Raw genomic sequence first — 20,440 nt, forward strand, 5'->3', positions numbered from 1 at the left:
ATCGGTCTGCGGACCTATGGGTCCCTGGTTCAATTCTGGTCAAGGGCACATACCTCGGTTGCAGGCTCCTCACAATCAATCAATGTGTTTCTTTTACATCGATATTTCTGTCTTCCACTCTCTCTAAAATCAATGGAAAAATATCCCCGGGTGAGGATTAAATAAATAAATAAAAATAAATACTTTAGATGTGTATTTCACACAAGTCAGTGTTATTTTTATGGAATATATTTGGCATCATACTTCAACACTTTGCATAAAATAACTTCTTGGTCCTAATGTAATCTTACATGAAACTAATAGCAGCAAAGGGCTATTCTGGTAATTCTGAAAAAAAATTAATTTCTGTATAATCTAAGTGGTTAGAGACAGTTATCTGAAATTACATAAGACAAAATGCAATACTGCTCACCAGTAATGAACAGAATAAGGTTGGATAATTCACGTCTGTTTCCTAATGTGTGTAATGGGAGTTAGTGAAACTCTTCATAGTTTGCAAGATTGGGAATTGGGATTAATAAAAAAATTAGAAGTGAAAGCATTTTTACACATGGGACACCATGTAAGTGTGAATTATAATGCTATTATCAATAGCCTAACGGAGGCTGACTAAACATAAAGTGGAAAACATTCTATTTTTTCTCCAAAATAAAAAGATTAAAACGGCAAATATTCAATATCGTTGCTCTCAAACTCTTTGCACACTATAAGTTAAAAAGACTAATGTTTTAAACATTGGTTTTTCACCTTTACACATTTTTCAGTACCTATTTCAGTGGATGTTTTATAATGTGCATAATACATCAATACAGTAGCACATAAATAAGTGGTATTAATTTCTTAGGGCTGCTGTAACAAAGTACCACAAACTGCATAGCCATAGCTTAAAACAGCAGAAATGTGTGGTCTCACAGTCTGAAGTTGGGGTGTCCTCAGGGCCATGCTCTCCCTGAAGGCAATAAGGGAGAATCTGTTCCATGCCTTTCTTCCATGCCTTTCTCTTTGTTTCCGGTGTTCCCGGCAATCCTTGGGCTCCTTGGCTTCTAGACACATCACTCCAATCTCTGCGGTGTTTGTCACAAAGTCTTTTTTTAAAAAAGTCCACTTATCTTCAAGCATTTTATGGGGGGGGGGGGGGGGGGGAAGCTGCAAACACACAATGCGCATGCGCAAAGGATTCCGTTAGGGAAGGAGTTGACGGGAGGCGGGGCCCTACTCTAGCCTTTCCTTCCCGCCCCGCCCCCTCGGACGGCGCACTGCGTGTGACGTCACGTGAAGCTCGTACTTCCGCTTCCGATCACTCACGTTTCTCTTTCTTCCTGTCCCGCTGGAAAGATGGCGTCCCGCAAGGAAGGCACCGGCCCGGCCACCACTTCTTCCAGCTCCGCCACCGGTGCGGCCGGGAAAGGCAAGGGCAAAGGCGGCGCCGGAGATTCGGCCGTGAAGCAGGTGCAGATAGACGGCCTGGTGAGTGAGGTGCCGTCTTCCCCGGCCCCCGCGGGGAGCGCAGTTCCCAGCCGGGTGCCGCCCGGCGCGCTTGCCGGCAGCCTCCCCTCTGGACCACGTGAGGCTGGGCTAAGGTTTTCCCTGAAAATCTGCCTCTTTCGTCTCCGCTTTTTGTTCGGGAGGCGCTACAGCTTTCTCTGCCATCTGACGGGGGAATGGAGGGCTGAGAAAGGGGACCGAGGCTCGGGGCGTGTGTGACAGGTCCCTGGGGTCTTATTTTGAGGTGCTTGGGAGAGAGGACTTGGAGAAAAACTCTTCTGGGCGACAGGTAGGTGACCCCTGGGTGTCGAGAAGGAGCTAGGACCCGGGGGCTATGGGAAGGGGATAGCAGGGTAAACTTTTCTCCAGTCTGCTTTTTATACTTTTATTAACATTGTTTGCGGGTAGTTTTTATCGCGCGCTAACAGGTGGCTCTACTTCTTACAGTCAACGTAAAACGTATAAGTACGTTTCCCGCATACAATGTGTTTTAAAAGTGTGTGAAAGTCCGATCTTGTTAACTGCCTTTCTGAAATGTTTTCAGTGGCTTTGCAGTGAGTTCAAGGCCCACCAAGATGTCCTTGCTTTAGTGTTTAGGTTTAATTCCTAGTATTTCCAAACTTCCTAGGAGCTGTACATTGTAGCCACACAGAACTATTTGGTAAGCCTGATGTTGAATAGTATTTGTTCCTGACATCTTGATAGTGACCAATTGTTTCTCTTATATTCTTGAACCTTTTCTTTCCTACCTTTGATCTTATTTATCAATTCCTCTGTTTCTTTAATATTACCTTTCCCTTCATGTCTTAACATTTTCAAGACATTCCCATAGTAAAATGTTCAGCTCTGTCTCTTAGCATTCTGTGTTCCCTTCTCAATCCCCATATTTTTCCTCTTTAAGTCAGTGGTTAAAAATTGTCTATATTAGTAGTCTTCCACTTTTCTTTAAGTCACTGCTTTTAGAATCTGCCACCACCAATTTCCTATGTCTTTAAAAATATAATTGATAACATTAGCAAAGAAGGGTAAAAAGAAAATCAAATGTCATACATGCAAAATAGTGTCTATAATACATCTTCTATAAAAATAGGCCCTGACCGGTTTGGCTTAATGGATAGAGCGTTGGCCTGCGGACTGAAAGGTCCCAGGTTCAATTCCAGTCAAGGGCATTAAAAAATAATAATAATAAATAAAAGCATAATATGCTAATTAGACCGGATGTTCTTATGGAAGACCTTCCGAAGGAAGGACAAAGCTGGGGCTGCGAGGGAGCCTGGGTCTGGGGTGCCAGAGGGAAGCTGGTGTCGGCAGCCGGGGGAAGGAAGGCCTACTCGTGCACGAATTTCGTGCATCAGGCCTCTAGTAATTTGAATAATCACAAAATACATATCCAGTCACCTGCTATTCAGCTTCAGAAACAGAACATTACAAATATCTTTGAAGCCCCTTTCCATTTCATCCTTTTCTCCTACCCTTCTCCCCACCCCATTGTCACTATTGTGATCTTTGATTCAGTAATTTTTTTAGTAGCTTCACTACACAAATATTCTCAAGTAGTTTGTTTAATTTTGCCTGTTTATATTAATACATATGAATGAATTAAATCATAGTATGTTTTCCTATGATACGCACACACACAGATATATATATATATATATATATATATATATATATATATATATCACACCATGATTGAGATTAGTCCATTCTAGAGTGAGTAATTGTAATTCATTCATTTTCATTGCTATGCAGCATTTCATTGTATGGCTATAACAAATTTCTTTATCTCACTGTTAATGGACAACTACATGGCTTTTTTCCTTGTGTGAAATGGTATCTCCCAATCATCTTTTAATTGTCCAATTGTCCATTCTATTAGACTTGTCAATGTGTCTTTTACTGTACCCTGCACAGATTCAGTGCTCAGCATATCTTTTTGGGATGGAGGAGTGGATCTTCATTGTAGTCAGATGGTCTCATTGTTCCTAGACAAGATCAAGCTAATTCTTCCTGTTGAACTTATATAAAACCTACTTTGTTCTCCCAAACCAGAATGAATCTTATCTTATGTGCATTACACTTTAAAAAAAAAAAAAAATATTTTATTGATTTTTCACAGAGAGGAAGGAAGAGGAATAGAGAGAAACATTGATGAGAGAGAAACATCGATCAGCTGCCTCCTGCACACCCCCCACTGGGGATGTGCCCGTAACCAAGGTACATGCCCTTGACCAGAATCGAACCCGGGACCTTTCAGTCCGCAGGCTGACGCTCTATCCACTGAGCCAAACCGGTTACGGCAGCATTACACTTTTGATACTTAACAAAGTATGGTCCATGGACCAGCAAGACAAGCAGAATTGGCCTCGGGTAGCTTGTTAGAAATGTATAAATAAAGTATCTCACAATCTCAGGCCCCTCTCCTGACCTTATATATCAGATGATTTATAGCATATTAATGTTTGAGAAGTACTGCTCTGGTCCACATTGATCTTTTCCTTTCTCTGAACTTTTTATGATGATGGCTTGTATTGTTCATCTTGGCATGTGATCATACACTGTTAATGAATGGTTTACTGTTTATGTATTTTTCCTTTGCCACTGAGATGGTAATCTGAAGGCTAAAGTGTAAAACATTTCTGTCTTACATAGTTCCAGTGCTTAAAATCCATTACCTTTTTTAAAAAAGTGTTTTTGTTGATTTTTTAGAGAGAGAGGAAGGGAGAGGAAGAGATAGAAGCATCATGATGAGAGAGAATCATTGATTGGCGTCCTCCTGCCTGCCTCGTACTGGGGATTGAGTCTGAAACCCTGGGCATGTGCCCTGACCAGGAATCGAACCGGTGACCTCTTGGTGCATGGGACAGCATTCAACTAACTGAGCCATACCAGCGGGCAAAGTCTATTACCTTTTAAATTTTGTTTTCCCTTTTATGTAAAAAGTTGCCTTATTGTTTAAAATTATTAGCTACCTCATCCCTCCTTTATTGGAAGTAAGGTGGAGAATGTTAATAATAAATGAAAAAGTCAGAGTTATATATACTTCTTTTAAAAAATATATTTTTGATTTCAGAAAGAGGAAGGGAGAAGGAGAGAGAATCATTGATTGGCTGCCTCCTGCATGCCCCCTACTGGAGGATCAAGCCCACAACCCAGGCATGTACCCTGACCAGGAGTCAAACTGTGATCTCCTGATTCATGGTTGATGCTTAACTGCTGAGCCAAACTGGCTACGCTCCATATATTTTTTGTCATCCAGATGTCAGCTCAGATGTCACCTCACAGGGACCTTCTGACTAATCTAAAGTGTCCTCATCAGTTCACTGACCCTTCTTATATCACTATTTACTTGTTGCTTGTCTTCTCACACTAAAATATCAACTTCCTGAGAGCAGGACCAATGCCAGATTTGTTCAGTACAACTTTTACAAGTGTCTAGAACATTGACCAACACATAGAAAGCACTCAAATATTGTGAATGAATTATTACAGTCCTGTGGTACAGAAATATTCTTGAAAATGAATCATGAGGAAACTGGTTCAGTAAATGCTAGTGTGTTGGTGAGAAAAGAGCGCAGGAGTGAGGCTAGAAGACCAGTTAGCCTTATAAACTTGCTTATAGTTCTTTGTCTTTTTAGGTGTCATCAGTAAGAAAAATCACTAATGTTACTTAAGCATCTACAGTTTACAAGACCCTGTGTAAGCAAGTTTGATTAGGTTATATCTGATCCTGTGATAGCTTTGAGAGTAGATGTTATCTCTGCCCTACTTACCTGATGGTTTTAAGCTCTAATGAGAAAATGTTGATCAAAGTGCTTTGTGAACTGAAATGAATAATTAAGATTTATAAAGGGCTTATATAAGGCTGTGATATCTATCACTATTTTGTGTGTGTGAAACATGAAGTTACAGAGTCTAGATAACAGCTTGTTAACCGTTAGGAAATGGAAGCTCTTGTTCAAATTCTGGTCTTACATAGAAATGGTTTGGCCTTTTAACATTTTAACTAAAATAAAAATTGTATGGCTCTTGGCTCCTTTCATTTTCTGACTTTAGTGGAGAATAAGTTACTTTACATGTGTGAATATAGTTCAGTGGGATAACTTGAAACTCTTGGAAGCATCAATTTTTACATTTTAGCCATTTTAAGTTTGAATCTTTCTGAACTGTATTACATAACTTTCTGCCCCTGTAGCCAGAAAATATTGAACACAGCTTAGCCACGTTTTGATGCCTAGTATTATCATTAAGAGCATAGTTTATTGACCCATGCTGGACAAGGTCCTCAAGAATGTATGAGAAAGCTAGTATAATCTTTGTAATAATCTGTCATATTCTATCTAGGAGAAGATTTATAGCTAAAAGAAATCAATTTAGTAAATAATCTAAAGTTGGAAAAAGGCAACCTTTAGTCTCTGGGTCATACAGATTAACAGTGGGAAAACAAGGTATATTAAGGGTAGTTAGGGAAGAAGTATTAGTAGGTATTCCTAATTAAGGTAGTTTCCTAACTAAGTCCATCTGACTTTTCCATCGCAGTATGCTTCCAAGATTTGGATAAATTCTGCAGATATTCTGGCCATTGTTCCTTTTCCTTAAGGTCAGAGAGCTTACTGAAATTGAAATCTATTGCCTTTAAAAATATTTTTTTCTGACAGGCCTCCTGTGTTCATGGCATGCACATAGTAGTGGATATATCTGATTGCATTTTCTCAAATGGCAAATGAGAACAGGACAGCATTTTACTGAAAACCTCAATATCATCTGTCTTGGAGGATTCAGTTTCCTACGACATGTATGATACTGTCCATAAGGATACCAACGGTGCTTAGTAGTAAATAACATTTTGCTAAGTTGTTCTATCATGGGTCCTTGCTCCAAGTGTTCATCTTTTACTTCTAATCTGGTTTTCAGTATTTGATCCTGTGTTTCTTCATAATTATGCACAGGATCTGGCCGAGGGATAGGCTTGGTGTGTTCATATGGAATATCCACAGAAGGATGGTAGCAAACTATCATCCTGCCATCAGATGTCAAAGCAAGTTCTACTTTACAATTATAGTCATCTGGAAGAGAAGAGTATGTGGATTTATAACAAACGCAGGATAAAGCTCCATTTTGGATTGGAAGTAAATGTTTCAGAATAGTTCTGTTTGATATCGCCCATTTCACTGCTGATACGGCCATGGTGAATCAAGATGCTTAGGTGGTATGGAAAAAGATTTGAAGAAAAAATGCTTTTAAAATTTGCTTCTAGGCATACCTATTTTCATCCCTTGACGTCTGCTCACCGCGAGCCTGCCGTCTTGCCTCCAGCCTGGCTTCTTATTTCTTGTCACTTTTGGCTTCAACTAGTTTCTATAAAATTATAAATTCTGATCTTCTGCTTTATACCCAGGATTTCATGAGTTTGGCTGAGCAACTCTAGGTGTTTTACACCTTGGCAGCATTTTCTGGATTTTTAGCTCAGTTCTAGCCCCAGTTTTGGGGAGAAAAGCCTCTACAGAGCATTGGGCTTTGAAGAGGGTTTTTGCCAGTTCTTATTTTTGTGGTCAAATGTTCTCATTTTACTTTATCAACTCCACCTTGGTTTCTCTGATGAGAGCTTCCGATTTCAGCACTTACATGAAAATTTAGATGCATTTGCTTTTCTCTTGTAAATTAGTTTATAAGTTTGTTTTTGTAAAATATTGAAAGTATGGTACTTGGATATTATTTCATTTGGCAATATATGAAAAAATATACTCCAAGGCAAAATATACTAAAAGCTATAGTTTTTCTCATAAGCTTCTATTTGTAGATCATTCTATAAAAATGGTTATATCCTGTAAAGATTTAGATTTAATAGCAAAGTATAGTATAATTTACACATCCATCTATCTGATGGCAAACTGTATTGTTTCATTAAACCTGAAAGGACTGAAATGGATACTACTTTGTGCCAGAATAGTGTTCTGTATTTTTTTTTTTTTTTTTTGATGTTGGTACCAAGCATACAAGAAAAAAAAATTGATTCAGCAAAATAATGGTAACTCAGTATTAATTTAGTCAAAATACAAAACTTTTTTACTCTTTGAGTCTAAATATCGGCTGTATTTTGGCATACAATTTTAAGATTTATATCTTCCCCAAATAGTACCTAAATGTCAAGGGTATAAAAAAAAAACAGCCCTACCTGGTTTGGCTCAGTGGATAGAGCTTTGGCCCCGCGGACTGAAGGGTCCGGGGTTCTATTTCAATCAAGGGCACATGCCCAGGTTGTGGGCTCGATCCCCGAGAGGGGGCGTGCAGGAGGCAGCCGGTTAATGATCTTACTCATCGTTGATGTTTCTCTCCCTTTCCCTTCCTCTCTGAAATCAACAAAAATATATTAAAAACAAACAAAAACACAAACCATTATTTGTAAGCAAAGTTTGGAAAAATCACAAAAAACACACAATGATAATTAGCTAGATTATAAGGTCATAACAGGAGGTTGGTTAGCACCATTAAGATTTTGGGCTTTACTAAAACAGCATAGTGTTTTTCCTATGCTTTACTAAATGACTAGAATTGAAGTTAGCAGGTTAAAGGTTATGCGTTTTCTTAAGTGTGTTGCCAAATTGTTCTCCAGAATAGTTGTATATATGGTTCAGTTTAACCCCCCCCCCCCCCACCCCCAGTATTGGAGTGCTGTGCTATTTCTTGGCACTGAAAGTTTCGATTTTCAAAAATCTTTGTCTTTATTTTAAAAATTAACCATGCTTGTTAGTATGCTTATTACAGTGATTCAATTCAGTAAATATTTCTTGTCTGTTAGTGGTAACACCAAGTTACCCAGACTTCTGGTATCATCTTTGATTTTTCCTTAGTTTTCCTTGGATTCTCTTGAGGTCACTTATATTTTAATCTTATAAACTGTATTGTCTGTACTCTTCATTTCTTGCTCTCCTTTCTGGTTTCAAAACGTTTTTATTTGCATATTAAAAAATTGTGCATACCAATAATTAAAAGGATTTTAACCAAAAGAAAATGGCACTCTGGTTACTCTGCATTCTACAGCCTGCAGGACATCTTGGACCAGCTTGATTTTTACTCTGGATTTCACTGTTGTCCCACCGAGTTTCTTCCTTCACCAACACATGAGTGCTCTTCCTTCCCTGCCAGCCAGACAGGCAGATGGAGAGGCAGGTGCCTCCTTCTTGGTCAGTAGTTCTCTGATAGGAAAAGGGGCAGCTCAGTCATTTAAACTTGATGGAACCTCTTTGCATTTTATAAAGTTAAGCAGTTAAAAGAAGAATGCAATACTTGTGGAATGTATAGTGCATACTGATGGTACATGTACGATTTTCTTGCTTCTCCTGTTCAGTCATTTCTTTTGAAGGCAGTGGTTTTTTTCTCTTGCATTTCTGTCTTCAATTTTGACTTACCAAATTTCTCAATCTCAGCCATGTCAGGTTTGTCAGACGTGGTTGCAGAAGAAGTGGAGTGAGGCCGAGAACGAGAGGAGTCAGATCTGCTCAGTGGCTGCTGCCGAGCCTTGGTCTCTTTCCTGAACTATTGGAAAGGCCTCATGTGACTGACTGGCCTTACAGATTCCATTTTGTACTTGACCATCACACACAGTGCTGCTGAATAAATAATCATCTTCATATTAAAAGGACAATTGTAGTCCTAGAATGCAAAAACCTGTTGGAAATTCTCACACAAAATCAAACTTTATAGCTTGACTTTTAAGATCCTCTTTACCTTTTGCTTTTAGTTGCCAAGAGATGGCTGTAGGTACTGTTTTCAAGTTTGGCTTAAGGGTAGTCTTTGAAACAATTAAAACCAAGATTTTTTTCCTTTGGCTACAAGAAAACCCCTGTTTTAAATTTTGTGCAGATGTGCCCAATCTTCAATTTTGTTTCGAACGACCTCATTGGCAAGGGGGAGAATTTCCCCCTCTACTCTGTTTTAGTTTTTTCTAGACTAATTAGTTCTGGACTAACAATAAAGCTAATAATAAAACAAGACAAGCTACATAGAAAAACTGATTTAATACATGTGCATGGGAGAAATCACAATATGATGCTCAGATCATAAAATGAGGCTCAAAGATGTGATTGAACCAGGCACCTTTTAATATTTTTTAGACAAAGAAACAATTTGTGAAGAATTCACAGGACAAAAAGTTAGTGCTCCTGAGAAAGGAATCTAAGCAAGGTTTGGGTATTAGCGAGGAGTCTGAACAAAGTTTGGGCTTGGGTAGTAAATTAATAAAGTGTTTATAGAAGCTCTTTGCCTCTGGATCTCTTAGCTGTAGTGATAAGGGTGTCTCTCAGCCCTCCTGGAGCAGGGAGGGCACCTTTCACAGGGGAGATTTATTTCCTGCACTCAAGGAGACAGTGGAGGGTCAAGGTGCTCTTCTGTCACTGGCTGCTTGTCAAGTAACCTTAATTCAAAGTAATCAATATGCCATTAGGGGACATTTTGGGGTGGCCTGTCTCAAGCCCAGCATCCTCTTCAGGAGAAAGAAGGTGAGTAATCACTTCCTGTGATTACTGTGGCATACTTCTTATACTGAAAAACTAAAGCCCTTTTAATTTATTAAACCTATTAATGAAACAGCCATTACACTGGATACACATGGTACACAAATCAAAAGACAAAAAAGAGTACATAGTGAAAACTTTCATTTCTGTCTTCAACCACCGTCTTCCCAGAGGCATTCACGTTACTCTTTAATGTTTCCTTCTGGACCTGTTTTAGGAAGCACTGCTTCCTGTTAAAGAAACAGAAATAAAAACCAACCCAAGTCACTGAAAGGCCTTTTAATTATGCAGTGGTCCATGCTTTTTGGTGTGTGTGAGATTGGGGGTGGGCCAAATGGGTGAAGGGAGTCAAAACTACAAACTTTCAGTTATAAAATAAGTCTTGGGGATCTAATATACTATCGTTAATATTGTAAAGCATATTTGAAAGTTGAGAGAGAGCTTAAAAGTTCTTATCACAAGAGAAAATATTGTAACTATATGATCACTTACATGAAGTACCTAAGAAGTTAAACTCATAGAGATAGAAAGTTGAAGGGTAGTTGCCAGGGAATGGGAGAGGGGGAAAGGGGGAGTATTGATGGGTATATACTTTCAATTTTTCAGGATTAAAGTTCTAGAGATCTGTTGCACAACAGTGTGAATATACTTAATACTACTGAACTGTACACAAAAATTCTTGAGATGGTAAATTTTAAGTTATGGTTAAAAAAAGTGCTTACATATATAAACTATTGATTTTACAAAGATTTCAGATTTCCAACCAAATTTTTTGGTCTCCTACTAAAAGGAGTTCCGATGAAAGCATGTTTCTAGTTTTTGTGTGTCTGAGTTTACTCACGTTTCTAGAGTACTGTGTGTTTGGTTGTGTGTGCGTGGGTGCATGTGTATGTTAAGTGAGAAAATAGAAATAATATAGGAAGAGTGGGCCTGGATCACCTGGCTGTTCTCGCTAGGGTCTGCTAGAGTGGCAGGGGCTGGCAGAGGACTGTGAGGGGCGGTTGGGGACTGCCAGACCATGCTGAGTGGAGCATGCGGCAGGTGTGGGGGACACACGCACCACTTTCAGCGGTCTTCATAGGTGCCTGCTCTGTCAGGATGGGGGAGCTGCCCTGCATCTTCCACCTGGGGCTGCTGTAGTTTTTTTTTTTTAAATATATTTTATTGATTTTTTACAGAGAGGAAGGGGAAGGAATAGAGAGTTAGAAACATTGATGAGAGAGAAACATCGATCAGCTGCCTCCTGCACACCCCCCACTGGGGATGCGCCCGCAACCGAGGTACATGCCCTTGACCGGAATCGAACCCGGGACCCTTCAGTCTGCAGGCTGACGCTCTATTCACTGAGCCAAGCTGGCCAGGGCTGCTGTAGTTCTTGGTGTGACCGCCCTTCAATTCAGATATCCATGCTTCTGAATTTAATGAGCTAGATATGTTAGGAAGAAGACAGCTAGCTCATAATAGTTTTGACATTTTTTTGTTCGATGGAGGAAAGAAATTTTGTTCCAGCTAAGCCTGTTTAGCACTCTTTTTACTTTAGAAAACTACTTTCCAGCTACGTGTGGGAAAATTTTCAGGTTGTTTATGTTGAGTTGGTAAAGTAAAAACTTAATGTTATGAATTGAACATCATTATCAATTAACATTTAATTGTTTTAATTGCGATTATACATTTGTATGTTTGATTGCATCATTGTAGTTTGTCATGACTGATTTTTATGATGAGAGCAGTGCTATTTTGTTGAATTTCTTGAGGCTACATTGCCTTTCTCCCCCTTTTCCCAGCAATTATTAGTTGATTTAACTTTAAAACTATGGACTATCAGTGAGCATTAGATCCAAGAGAATAATAATGAAATATGCTCTTTCAACTGAAATATTGAAGAAGTGATATTGATTAAGCGTATTGGAGCATTGTAACTAATCCCATATGTGTCAGAGCAAAATATCTTTTTTCCCCCATTGAAGTTCCTTAAAATTCTTTCACATCAAAACTTAACAGCAATGATTTAAATCCTGTTTATTATTTGACTTAGCCAGTTATGAAATGGAACCCCAATCCCACTCGAGTCATAAAATGTGTTAAATTTAAGGCTAATGCTGCTTTCTGCTTTTTGAATTTACATTTTGGCAATAACTACCTTCTTTGTTCAGTGTTAGAAGAAATGATCTAGGCTTAACCAAATAAGAAAACTGCCAAGTTCACAGATCAGTCATTGAAAGATGTCAGAATTAAATGAAAGTCTAGATATTGATTTTACAGAACATGCTAAGGGGAGATTCTGTGACATTACAGTTTCTTTGAGACTAAAATTCTTTTACAGTAATAGCTGTTCTTTGATGGTGATTGATGTGAGAAATTCAGGCTGTGGACCTTACCTCCCAGAATCTATGAAACTGGAATAAAGCCTGCTAGGAGTCATGCATCCTGCCCTGACCTCTTCAACTGGCCAGCAACTGGTGTAGTTTGGGGTTTGTCATTTTATTTCAGACTTTTAAGAATCTTCGGAGTGGATTTAGTCTTTATTTTTAGCAAGGATAATGATGTTTATAAGGAAACATAAAAATATTTGAATATATATATGTACGTACAAACACATGTACACACAAATATTTTGAATAAATCAGTTTAATCTCGCTTTTGACTTTTGAATACAGGTTTTTAAAATGTCCTAAATCCCTGTAGGTTGATATGACTAATGAATTTTAAAAATATAAGTTGGTGTCAGGAGGATGATTTTTAATAAGCATTTACTAAGTTACATCCTTTGAGGAATAGACTCTGAATGTTGTGGGGAGACAAGTCTTAGTGCCATATCTTGCATATTCTAGTCACTCACTAAATATTTGTTGGAGAGATGGTTGGATGAGTGGAGGAGGTATAATTAATTTGGATATTTTAGGTTATTATTTGTATTTATCTTATAATATCAAGAATACTTTCTGTCTTAGAAGTGACTGTGTTGCTTGTATGTAGCCTTTTTGAAAAAAGCCCCACACTTTAAAAAATAATGTGTTCCTTAGAAATTACAAAATAGTCTGCTTTGCTCTTTCAAATTGTCTGCACTGAATAATAATAATAGAAAAAATTGGTTCTTCTTGAGTAATTTCAGCAGACAGGACATCTCTTTACTATCTTGCAAGTTGGGATTCCTTGCTAAGATCCGCCCAGCCTGGGAATGTGTAAACCTCAAAGCTGGAGATAGTTCTAGAGACAGCTGACCTATTCATAGAACAATATTCTTTAGGGCAAATCAGGTAGGTTAATAAGTATTTAGAGCCATACTATGACCGTTTGGGAGGTGTAGAAGAAGTTGGTAATTTAAGGTTCTGCTGCTCAGTTTCCATTCCTTTAAGCATAATTTATAGAAAAATCCTTATTTACCCACAGTTTTATAGGATAAAGGAACCTGGTCAGCATTAATACATAAGCAGTCTTAAATATGGGTCAAGCCATGAAGCCTAAAAGTCTTTGCTATGGGACACTTGAATGCTTCTCAGATGGGTTGCAGCAGCACTTTTCCTCTCATTTCTATACTGTGGAGATTCTTCCAAGGGCTTGAGTACCACTCATGAGGGGGTTATATTTATGCTTTTATACTAGTAAATAAAATGTTCACTTTTATGTCTGTATTTCTCAGTGTACTCACTTTTCAGCAACACAGGGAGTCTTAAAACAGGAAAGGAAAGTTGTGTTTCAACCAGTTATGTGCATTGTAATCACCTGAGGAGTTAAAACAGAAAAGGAAGGCTGGTCCATACTCTCATTAAAAGTTAGAATGAAGCCCGGCCGGCATGGCTCAGTGGTTGAGCATCAGGAGGTTATGGTTCCTGGAGGAAGGAACCAGGAGGTCATGGTTCGATTCCTGGTCAGGGCACATGCCCAAGGTTGTGGGCTCCATCCCCTGTAAGGGGTGTGCAGGAGGCAGCCGATCAATGATTCTCTCTCATCATTGATGTTTCTATCTCTCCCTTCCTCTCTGAAATTAATAAAAATATATTTTAAAAAAGTTAGAATGAAGTAGAATTTTAGAATCACCTGCAGAATCGAAAACCAAAAATAGGAAGAAACACCCCCCAAACAACAACAACAACAACAACAACAAAACAAAACAATATAGGAGTCCCAGCTCAGGTCAGTTAACTCTGAGTTTCAGAGGTTGGGTTCAGCATCAGTTTCTTTTTGTTTGTTTTGTTTTTTAAATACTGATGACTGTAAGACTCCTCTTCATTTAAGGCTCCTCAGGTCATTTTGATAAGCTGAGAACAAGTGCTGTTATAAAGCTCCGGAGTATGTGGGGTCATTTGTGACACTTTATAAACAAAATCTAATATAGGAGCATGTTTTTGTTTTGGACAACTATTAAGCTTTCCATATATCTATTTTTAAGTAAGAACAAGCAGCATGGCATCAATAAACAAGATTAATTAAAAGCGTTAGCACTGTTTTATGGATAGAAGCATGTGATTGGTTGGAGGGAGAAAAAAGACATGGAGCAGGACAGAAAGGGAACTTCTATGACAGAATGTGTGGCTTGTGAGAATAGTGCTGGTGATGATTAAAAGCTGCATTGCATTCTTGCAACTAATGGAGGTTTCCTGCTGATGCTACTTGACTTCTAGTGATTAGGGCAGGACAAATTTGACCTCTAGCACCATTCCCTATAGCCGTGATGGCGAACCTATGACACGTGTGTCAGAGGTGACACGCAAACTCATTTTTTTGGTTGATTTTTCTTTGTTAAATGGCATTTAAATATATAAAATAAATATCAAAAATATAAATCTTTTTTTTTACTATGGTTGCAAATATCAACAAATTTCTATATGTGACACGGCACCAGAGTTAAGTTAGAGTTTTTCAAAATGCTGACACGCTGAGCTCAAAAGGTTTGCCATCACTGCCCTATAGTCTTGTCTTGCTACCTCACCCTGTAACTCCACACTGAACTACTCCATGCACAAAGTGCTGCTTCTGCCACCTAGTTACAGGGATTTCTTCCAGACCTGTTGCCACTGCATTCTATCTGTTTCAGCCTTCTTATTATAAACACTTATGGGTCACTTAAAGTTACTCATTTATTGTGAGCTACTGTAACTAAAAGTACTTTGGGAGTCAGAAGTGAGATCACTTTCCTGATTTAACCTGTACGATTACCTGTTTCCTTATCTGTCAAATAAATGGGAAAGTAATATTACTGACTTCATAGAGTGGTTATAAGAATTATTTGAGTCATTGCATGCAAGATAGAGGACTGCTTGACATAACATAAATGATCGATAAATGTTTACCATTCATTCCTTCAGCAAATGTATTTTGAGTATCTTTCATGTGCCAGTACCTGTGGTAGGCACAGGTGAGTAAAGCATCTCTTCATGAGCAGAACATTGATTCAGTCACTTTTAAGTACCCATAATCTATGGAACATTTTTATGTATACAGTAAATTTCTGGTTATTTACATAGAATATTAAAAGCCCTTCCTGTATGTCAATTAGTTACTTTTGATCAGGGATTTCTTTTGAACATCTCTCAAGTTTGTAATATAATTCCACCACATTGTTTTTGAACAAAAGAATTGAGATTTTTAGTGTATGTGAAATAGGAAGGCCATAAAATGTCGGATTGAAGAATGTCAGCTTAGTTTTGATAAAAATGGCATTTTTCCCCTCAGAATGCTTTATTTCATCAGATTATATTAAAATGGCAAGATCATATACACTGAGTGGCCAGATTATTATGACCACCTGATGTTTGTAGGCAAATTAGCTATAATTTCACACTGAAGTTGCTAGAGGGCCAGTCCATTATAAATAGGGAAGCAGGTTGTTTACCAGCCTTTGAGGCTGTTACATCGCATTGTTTACCCATATCTTCAGAAAAAAAAAAAAAAAATCACTTCTACTGTCGTGGTAAACAACCTGCTTCCCTATTTATAATGGTCTGGCCCTCTAGCAACTTCAGTGCGAAATTATAGCTAATTTGCCAACAAACTTCAGGTGGTCATAATAATCTGGCCACTCAGTGTATACTCTAGTTGGAAATTATTTTAGTGCTCATCATGCCTTTCCTGAAGGCTTTTTATTTTGGACAGCCACAAATGCTAGAGAGAATTCATCCTTAAAGTGGAAAACTTCTTTCCTGAAACGATTATCTGTCCTAAGCTTGCCTTCTAAAACAGTGGTCCCCAACCTTTCAGACCTCGCGGACCACCGGTTGGCAACCGCTGTTCTAAGACACATCCTCTGGTGCCTCAGTATTTGGAAAGTGCTCATTGTGATTGTCCCTACTCGAGAGAAATTTTAATTCATTGAACTTGTCCTCCTCACAGGGTTTTAAGCTTTCTGTCTTATAATTACCCCTTTCTGTGTGTACTTATTCACACTCATTGATTTTGCCAGGTAGTTAAACCATCGTGCTTTTCCCATTTCTCATTTGGGTACTGACTTTTTGGTCATCGTAGAGAACTGAATATAACAGGTCAGTTGTGCTGCAAAATGAGATAATTTCTCTTGGAGCACTGTACTTCTGTTGATGCTGATAAAAGTTGCATTGACTATGGGCAGGCATATCAAGTTGCTGTGCTGTTTACATTGCCCCTCCTTCAATCCCTTTAAAATTCATTTTTGTTAAAATTGAGGCAGTTTTTAAATAGAAGACTTTTTGTTTGTTTTTAAATTTATACTCACCCAAGGATATTTTCCACTGATTGATTATTTATTTATTTATTTACTTATTTTAGAGAGAGTGGAAGGAGGAGGGGGAGAGTACTATTCAAAGTGCTTTACATATATTAAGCACCTCATATATATACATATATTCGTGCACCGGTGGGGTCCCTCGCCATGGCCTGTGTGGATCGGGCCAGAACCAGCTCTCTGACATCCCCCAGGGGGTCTCAGATTGTAAGAGGGTGGTTCTCGGGTGATGCACCCCAGAATCAGGCCCCCTCCTCTCTGGTTCCGGGTGTGTCATTCGAGAACCTCAGCTGCCAAGTCACCACAGCTGAGCAGCTCCTGCACTGAGCGTCTACCCTCTAGTTGTTAGTGCCTGTCATAACTACCGGTCGGAGTGTCTGCCCCCTGGTGGTCACTGTGTGTCATAGCTACTGGTCGGACGGTCGCTTAGGCTTTTGTATATATAGGTGGTTACTGTTACTGTGAACTTTTAATTGTCCAATGGAACAGTGGTTACCTCATCTTTATGGAAATATTACAGGAAATATAAGAATTGTTTATTTTATCCTTAGAGGTTATTTGGTGTATCTTTCTGGTTGAGGAAAATTAGGTAGTGCTGGGGTGTTGGTTTTTGCTTTGTGTTCTCTGTTGCCAATCCTCTTTGTTTTATGTTCCTGTTGATGCTTCCTCTGACTAGTGAGATGCTCTGTTCAGGAACCATCTTGAGATGTTGAGAACTTGTAAGAGGAACAGTTCTGCTTTCAGACATTCAGATAATTGAAGTCTTTATTTCTGTCTTATTGATGGTTCTGTCAGGAAGTTAACAGGATCACTTCCTCTGTAATAATCTCAGGTCGAGGTGATACTGTTTGATTAGACTGAAAGAACTCCTGGATGCTAGATCCTCAGGGAGCCTTGACCTGAAAGGCTTGAGTGCTGCATGAGGATATTTTTGACATGTCTTCAAACTCGAGGAGTTTCAGATGTACAGTTAGACTATGTGCACTTTATTGTTTGTGTAAGGGTAAAGGAAATGATTTGTAAGAAATTTGGTTAGTCCTATTATATAATTTTGTGGTTTTTGAAACCCACTAGTATGATTTATTTTTTCTTTGAAATAAAGGAAATGTAAACTATAAGAATGGTATTTAAGCTCGTTTCTGTGTTTTCTTTTAGGTGGTATTAAAGATAATCAAACATTATCAAGAAGAAGGACAAGGCACTGAGGTGGTTCAAGGAGTGCTTTTGGGCCTGGTTGTAGAAGATCGGCTTGAAATCACCAATTGCTTCCCTTTCCCCCAGCACACAGAAGATGATGCTGACTTTGATGAAGGTAAGCATACTCATCTCAAATGTGTCTTTGCAGTACACACAAATGGTTATTAATATAATTCCTACTATAACATTTGATTATTAATACAATTAATAATCTATTAGGGTGGCCTAGTTCACTTGATTTCTGAGATTTTTAAAAAAATTATACAAATTCTCTGAAATGAGGATGCATATAAAAAACTTTATTAGTTTGTCCTTTACTTACTTGGAATTTGTGATTCTTATTTTAGTAGTTTGGATAGGAGCTTTACATTGTGAAGCACAGGGATCATCATTATGTGCCCATCCATTTTTTTCTATGGTATTTTGACAATGTTTATGAAGAGATGAGCTGAGCTCTCTGTTTCGGAAAGATTCTTTTCGAGCATTTCAGTTTTGTGCTACAGGTATAATTGCTTTGTTGGCAAAGGCTAATAGTTAGAAACTCACCAAAGGCCAAGGGCGATAATCTAAAGATTTTTAAAAAATCTAGTGGGAAATAATCTCCCGGACAGTGATGTTGAATATCTTTTTATATGTTTCTTGGTTATTTGTATGACTTCTTTGGAGAAATGTTTATTCAAGTTCTTTGCTCATTTTATAGGAGTTTTTTTTTGTTCTTGAGTTGAATGAGTTTTCTGTTGCAAAATATTAATACCTTATCATATATATGGTTTGCAAATATTTTCTCCCATTTCATAGATTGCTTTTTCATTCTGTTGTTTCCTTTGCTGCATAGAAGCTTCTTGGTTTTATGTAATTCAACTTATCTATTTTTGCATTTGGTATACTATTTAAGAAATCATTGCAAGACCAATGTTATGATGCTTCTTCCCTTTATTTTTTTCTAGGACACTTATGCTAGTACTAGAGGCCCAGTGCACGAGATTCATGCACTGGGGTGGGGGTGGGGGGTCCCTCAGCCCGGCCTGCGCCCTCTTGCAGCAGTCTGGGACCTCTCGGGGGATGTCCGCTTGCTGGCTTAGGTGGTGTTAAAGATAATCCCTCTCACAGTCTGGGACCCCTTGCTTCTTACTGCCCGCCTGCAGCAGAGGCAGGAGAGGCCACCGCCACTGCACTTGCCAGCCGTGAGCCTGGCTCTCTGCTCCTTAGTGCTGTCTCAGAGGCGGGAGAGGTTCCCACCACTGTTGCTGGGCTAGCCAGCCATGAGCCCAGCTTCTGGCTGAGTGGCGCTCCCATGGAGTGCACTGACCACTCTACGTTGAGCATCTGTCCCCTGGTGGTCAGTGCACGTCATAGTGACCGGTTGTTCCGCTGTTCAGTCGATTTGCATATTACTCTTTTATTATATAGGATTATACCGTTTTGGTTGCTGTTGCTTTGTAATATGTTTTGAAATCAACAAGTGTGAGACCTCCATATTCCCCCCCCCCCCCCAAATTTTCCTATTGTATGGGTATATCCCAGAATAGAATACTTTTACATGTTATTTTAAGTTATGCTAAAAACCCATTGTTTTGCTTACTGCTTTTCCTTTATTTTGTGCCAGCTCAAACTATTATCTTCAGGGAATGATTTTTTTGTTGTTGAATAAGCACTGGGCTAGCACTTGATGTTTATTTTATTTATTTTAAAAAATATGTTATTTATTCTTTTTAGAGGAAGGGAGAGGGAGAGGGAGAGGGAGAGGGAGAAACATTGATGTGAGGGAGAAATATTGATTGATAACCTGGGTATGTGTCCTGACTGGGAATCAAACCTGAGACCTTTCTGTGCACAACGCTCAACCAGCTGAGCGATGCTGGCTAGGGCAGTGTTTATTTTCTCATTGATTTCTACCTCCCTGTGTAGGAAGCACGTGCCTTGGCTTCATTTTATAGGTGAGGAAACTGAGGCCCAGAGAAGGGGCAACCTTCTCAAGGCTTTGCAAGCACCAACTGGCCCACCAGCTTCAGGGAAGGATCTTTTCTTCTGTCTTCTCCCTTATGAAAGTAAAATACTCACCAACTATTTCATAATTTTAGTGATTATGTATTTTGAGTTGCTTACCTTTTTCTTTTTTTAAATTAAAAATTTTGTTTTTGGCCTCAGGTAAAGTATAAATTTTAAATCTATGATCCAACAGTGAGATGTTTTAAATTAGGGGTTGGCAAATTAGAATTCTTGGACCTACTTTTACATGTAACATTTTATTGGAACACTGTCATGTCCATTCATTTCTGTATTTTCTGTGGCTGCGTTCCTGTTACAGTGGGTTAGTTGAGTACTTGAGACAGAGATCATATGGGCACCAAGCCTGAATTTTTAAATGTCTGACCCTCTAAGAAATATTGACCAGTCCTTTTTTATATATAGTTTTTTCTTCTTTTCCCTCATTAGATTGAAGAATAAGGTGGTAGTTCTCTCTTTTCATCACAAATTGATGACCTTTTGTTTGTTATTTCTTCTACGTGTTTCCCTTAACATTGACTGAGTTCAGAATGTATTGTGG

At 38.7% G+C, this 20,440-nt stretch overlaps 1 protein-coding gene and 1 pseudogene across 1 annotated transcript in view; one reads left to right on the forward strand and one right to left on the reverse strand.

Moving 5' to 3' along the window:
* Positions 1-1,301: 1,301 nt before the first annotated feature.
* EIF3H (eukaryotic translation initiation factor 3 subunit H) overlaps positions 1,302-20,440 on the forward strand; it is an 86,421-nt gene continuing 67,282 nt past the window's right edge. Inside the window, exons 1-2 of the mRNA XM_070392065.1 lie at positions 1,302-1,467; positions 17,851-18,007. Coding sequence (XP_070248166.1) covers positions 1,336-1,467; positions 17,851-18,007 — 289 coding nt within the window. The 5' untranslated portion in view covers positions 1,302-1,335. The remainder of the gene's footprint in view (positions 1,468-17,850; positions 18,008-20,440) is intronic.
* Positions 1,576-6,681, reverse strand: LOC138993419 (large ribosomal subunit protein mL42 pseudogene; annotated as a pseudogene).

This window comes from Myotis yumanensis, unplaced genomic scaffold (genome assembly GCF_028538775.1).
Source record: "Myotis yumanensis isolate MYYU_CA2020_CCGP unplaced genomic scaffold, mMyoYum1.0.hap1 SCAF_15, whole genome shotgun sequence".
Taxonomy (NCBI): Eukaryota; Metazoa; Chordata; class Mammalia; order Chiroptera; family Vespertilionidae; genus Myotis; species Myotis yumanensis.